Source organism: Cucurbita pepo, unplaced genomic scaffold (assembly GCF_002806865.2).
Source record: "Cucurbita pepo subsp. pepo cultivar mu-cu-16 unplaced genomic scaffold, ASM280686v2 Cp4.1_scaffold000575, whole genome shotgun sequence".
In the NCBI taxonomy this organism is placed as follows: Eukaryota; Viridiplantae; Streptophyta; class Magnoliopsida; order Cucurbitales; family Cucurbitaceae; genus Cucurbita; species Cucurbita pepo.
The window spans coordinates 14,943-19,522 of NW_019646801.1; the positions used below are offsets into that span (position 1 = coordinate 14,943).

The 4,580-nt window shown below is 38.2% G+C and overlaps 1 protein-coding gene across 1 annotated transcript; it reads right to left on the reverse strand.

Moving 5' to 3' along the window:
- LOC111785570 (xylulose kinase-like) lies at positions 1-4,421 on the reverse strand (the record flags this gene model as incomplete). Its single annotated transcript, XM_023665968.1, has 10 exons — positions 1-418; positions 576-750; positions 834-928; positions 1,002-1,055; positions 1,133-1,207; positions 1,288-1,408; positions 1,584-1,639; positions 2,373-2,437; positions 3,569-3,657; positions 3,767-4,421. Coding segments are annotated over 10 exons (1,618 nt in total), but the record flags the coding sequence as incomplete, so codon positions are not given.
- Between the last annotated feature and the right edge of the window lie 159 nt (positions 4,422-4,580).

Consider the following 4,580-nt stretch of genomic DNA (forward strand, 5'->3'; position numbering starts at 1 on the left):
CATTCAAAAAGAAAAGGCACTCTTTTATTTACGACTCCAGTAAATAGTAAGCTTTTATTCATACCTTACTGTGACCAAATTGGTCTCTTTGGTTGATATTATTCCCCCATGGTCCAATGGAAGCATCACATTGGAACCCCAATTCATAATCTATAAACGAGAATGTGCATCAGCCTTCCACAGTTTCAGCATCGTCCAAACTTCTGGACAAGACGGTTCTCGATTTCGATTCTCTTCTTCATCAAAACAGCATACTTGGAAACCAGATCTTGAGCTCCAGCAGCCACTGATAGCTTGCAGGCCAGAGAAGTCTTCTCTAACTTGTCTTTGTACATGATTGATATGGGTACAAAACTGCCCTTCTTGTTGCACAACCAACCATGAGCAGCCCTCAATGCTGCCCCGAGCGATGCCGAATCTGGAAAAAAGAAAATTGGGCAAATAAAATAACATAAAAACGAGATCGTTCAATAAGGATTGCTAGCTGAAAGTTTCGTAGAATTGCTCCACAAATAGAGAGTTAATTTTACAAATTAGAAAATGTCATTATAAAGGTAATATGTAATAGAACATACCAGATCTTTGAACTGTATAGACATCACAGCCAAATATTGAAGCTATGGAGGAAAGGATGGCCTCATTTGCTGAAGCTCCTCCAGTTGCAATGATTCGTTTTGGAGGTGAAGGCATCCCGAATCTTTCAGCATGAGCTCGCATCGACACCATTTGGCCTTCAATCAATGCTCGGACCTGAAATATTAGTTCGTTTGTTGTTTTAATTAGTTCATTTCAGTAAGACTTCAAGACAACTGAATTTGTGCAAATATCCTAACCTCTGAGGGAGGATCGAATTCCTCCACCTCATTTTCGGTCACTCCCTCAACAGTGTCGCCCTTGAAATTCTCAAGGCGATAACGATGAAAACCGACTGAAACCAAAAGAAGTAACTACCTCATCAGCCACAATTTTAGTAAAAGTATGAGCAATAAAGGGAGTCCTACCTGGAAGGGGTGGAAGAATTTCATGTTCCTTGTAGTAAAATCCAATCTTTCCACCTATAGTACAGCTCATGGTAAGAACAAATAAATAAAATCACTAATATTACAAGTCAAGAAAAGGACATGTCGTAAACCGTTTAGAGGAGGCGTTTGCTGCAGAAATTTATTGAATGTATCCCAAGACTTCTCTGCATAGCGGTTGCGAATGTCTGAAAAAAAAATTTGATTCAATTTAGAAGATACGATCATACAAAACAACGAACCATAGAGGTTAAGAAAATTGCACCACCTTCACGTGTCAACGATCCGTTCTTGTAAACCAACATAACCATGTAGCTTTCAGGGTCTACAGGGTTGGGAAAAACATGTCCCTCCAGTCTAGGTTGTGGATCACTAGTGATCCCAAACACCTATATAGTATGCACAAACTGTTTACAAACTACAAGAATAGAGTAAGACTTGTAAACGATTTGATTCATCAACGAAATGAAACGACTACAGTGTGTTTGGAATACATTCTACAGTGTAACTCAAACCACAAGCCCACATTATTCATTTACTAAAACAATAGATTCTTGAACTCACCGTGTCACTAGTGCCAAGACTAATTGCAAGATCCCCAGGAGTATTAAGAGTTAGACCTGAAAGTTCCCAAAATAAGGGGGGAAACAAAATAAAGTAGTTAAAAGAGAACATATATGCAAGCAAAATATACAAAACTTGGACTATACATGAAGAAGCCATTAATGCTTTTTCCCCTAATAGGTGAGAACCTTGAAATATGGAAAACCTAGCATCATAATAAGATTCCTTTGTGTTCGTTCTCACTCAATTAAGCGTATGTGGAAATGGTTTGAATTGCAACACAATAGCCACAAGTTCCAACACGACGTACCTTCATTTACTAATTCTAACCCGAAATAATACCAGTTATGTGTAGAAAGTAAATCGAACTGATCATGAATTTGGGTAATTGATGAACTACATAGAATTGAGAAATTTAAATCTATTTATGTCATACAGAAATCATTCATATCTTCATGTATTAAGCAGAGCAAGAAAAGATGATGTTAAGCACCTGCAAGGCTGTTGGGATTGTCTCCAGNCTTTGTGTTCCTTCTCACTCAATTAAGCTTATGTGGAAATGGTTTGAATTGCAACACAATAGCCACAAGTTCCAACACGCCGTACCTTCATTTACTAATTCTAACCCGAAATAATACCAGTTATATGTAGAAAGTAAATCGAACTGATCGTGAATTTGGGTAATTGGTGAACTACATAGAATTGAGAAATTTAAATCTATTTATGTCATACAGAAATCATTCGTATCTTCTTGTATTAAGCAGAGCAAGAAAAGATGATGTTAAGCACCTGCGAGGCTGTTGGGATTGTCTCCTGACCACTGAACAACCAAGCACTTCTCATTAAAGTTGTATCTACACCAAGATTTGTAAGAGGTTCAGCAGGTGAACTAACTACTTTAATAAAACAAGTAGTTTTAGCAAAATACTTTAATTATGACAACTTAAGTTAAAAGTCTGAAAAAAAATCACTTTGTTATTTGGTTCCTACATTCTTGGAAGCGTTTTTGAGATGCCTCCCAAGCATAATTCACAAAATTTGACTTCTTCCAAAAGAATTTTATGTTACTCGAAACGTGAAGGTTTTGGAGGGCACTTCCATACATAGCATAAGTACTATGGAAATTATGAGATGCAACCTTCATAAACATATAGAGAGAAATTCCCTATTGCATATTCATGTCATACTGGTGAATATTTTTCTTGATTTTCAAATTTTAGGATTTTATGGAGCCAACTAAACGCATATAGAGCCATGTAAATTACTTTTTATTCAGAGAAGAAAAGCTCACAAAAAGGCGTGATAAAATGATTAGTTTCCACTTTGACAATTCAATAGGACAGAGAATTTCATTGTGCTTATTTTCAAACAGACACAGACATCCATATAACTCTCCTATGTTTATGTCGGAAGTAATATGTAACAGCCCAAGCCCACCGCTAGTAGACATTGTCCTCCTTGGGCTTTTCCTTTCGGGCTTTCCCTCAAGGTTTTTAAAGTGCGTCTATTAGGGAGAGGTCTCCGCACCCTTATAAGCTTATAAGGAATGCTTAATTCCCCTCTCCGACCATATGTGGGATCTCACAATCCACCCCCCTTAGGGGTCCAGCGTCCTCGTTGGCACACTGCCCGATGTCTGGCTCTAATACCATTTTGTAACAGCCCAAGCCCACTGCTAGCAGATATTGTCCTCTTTCGACTTTTCCTTTCGAGCTTTTCCACAAGGTTTTTAAAATGCGTCTACTAGGGAAAGGTTTCCACACTCTCATAAGGAATGCTTAGTTCCCCACTCCAACTGATGTGGAATCTCACATAATCTTAATAGCATCCTATGAAAAACTTTTGTACTGTATTTTACGTTGACATATATCGAACAAGTGACATCATATGTACTACATTCGTATGTTAGAGACATTAGAATCAGGATTAATGAGAAATACTGTTATTATCCTCTTCTTTTTGCAGGTCTTAGGAAGAAAACTAACCTCTTAACAAAATATGGAGCAATATAACCAGCTACACCATAGGCAGGGGCTAGGCTCCCAAGTTTCTCCTCCAGACCAGGGGCAGTGGCCTAAGGTATTGGTGCAATTAAGAACAAAATCAAGAAAGAAGAACTTATGATTAAGAGAGACTACCAGATTACATCAATTGCATAATCATAATTCAACACATTGTAGTACCTCTAATACTTTCTTAGACCAGACTCGTTGTCGAATATCCATCAAATTCATTCCAGCACCATCAGTTTCATCAATGGAGGCATAGGCTCCAATAAGAAGAGACGCCACAAAAGAACTAACAAGGGAAATCCTTTCAGTATTTTGATAAACATCAGGCTGAGTTTCATATATCTTCTTGATTTGGGGTCCAGTAAATCTTTCATGGGCTCGCGAGCCAGTAAGTTTCGACAATTCTAAACCTCCCCCGACAGCTTCCTCGATCGCCCGACATTGAGCAGTGGTGCTGCTATCCATCCATATGGGTGATTCCTTAATGGAAAAGGCATCAACTAGCTGTCCCAGTAATGGCTTTTGATGATCCAATGAAGATAAGATCGTAGAACTTCCAGTTTTCCAATAAACACTACCATGTTGTTGTCCACTGCCAGAAACAGCAGCAATCTTCCCAAAATCCAGTTTCGATTTGGATAGCTTTTGAAGCATGAGATCCAGAGCCTCAACCCACATAGAAGTGGGGGAAACGATTCGACCATTGATGGAAGAATCACGGTAAACACCATCTTGAGTTTTGTAATGAGATAGTTCAGTATCAAAATGAACAAATTCTGAGGCAACAATGTTAAGATTGGAGTCTAACACAGTGGCTTTCAAAGACCTAACAGAAAAAACCAGTTCAACGAACAAGATCAAAGGGAAATTACAGATACATTAACGATTCAAACATCGAAATCAGAAATTTTCCAATTTCGACAAACTCAACCGCGAATGAGAGGAAATCAAAATCAAAATCATCAAAATCACTTACTGTGTAGAA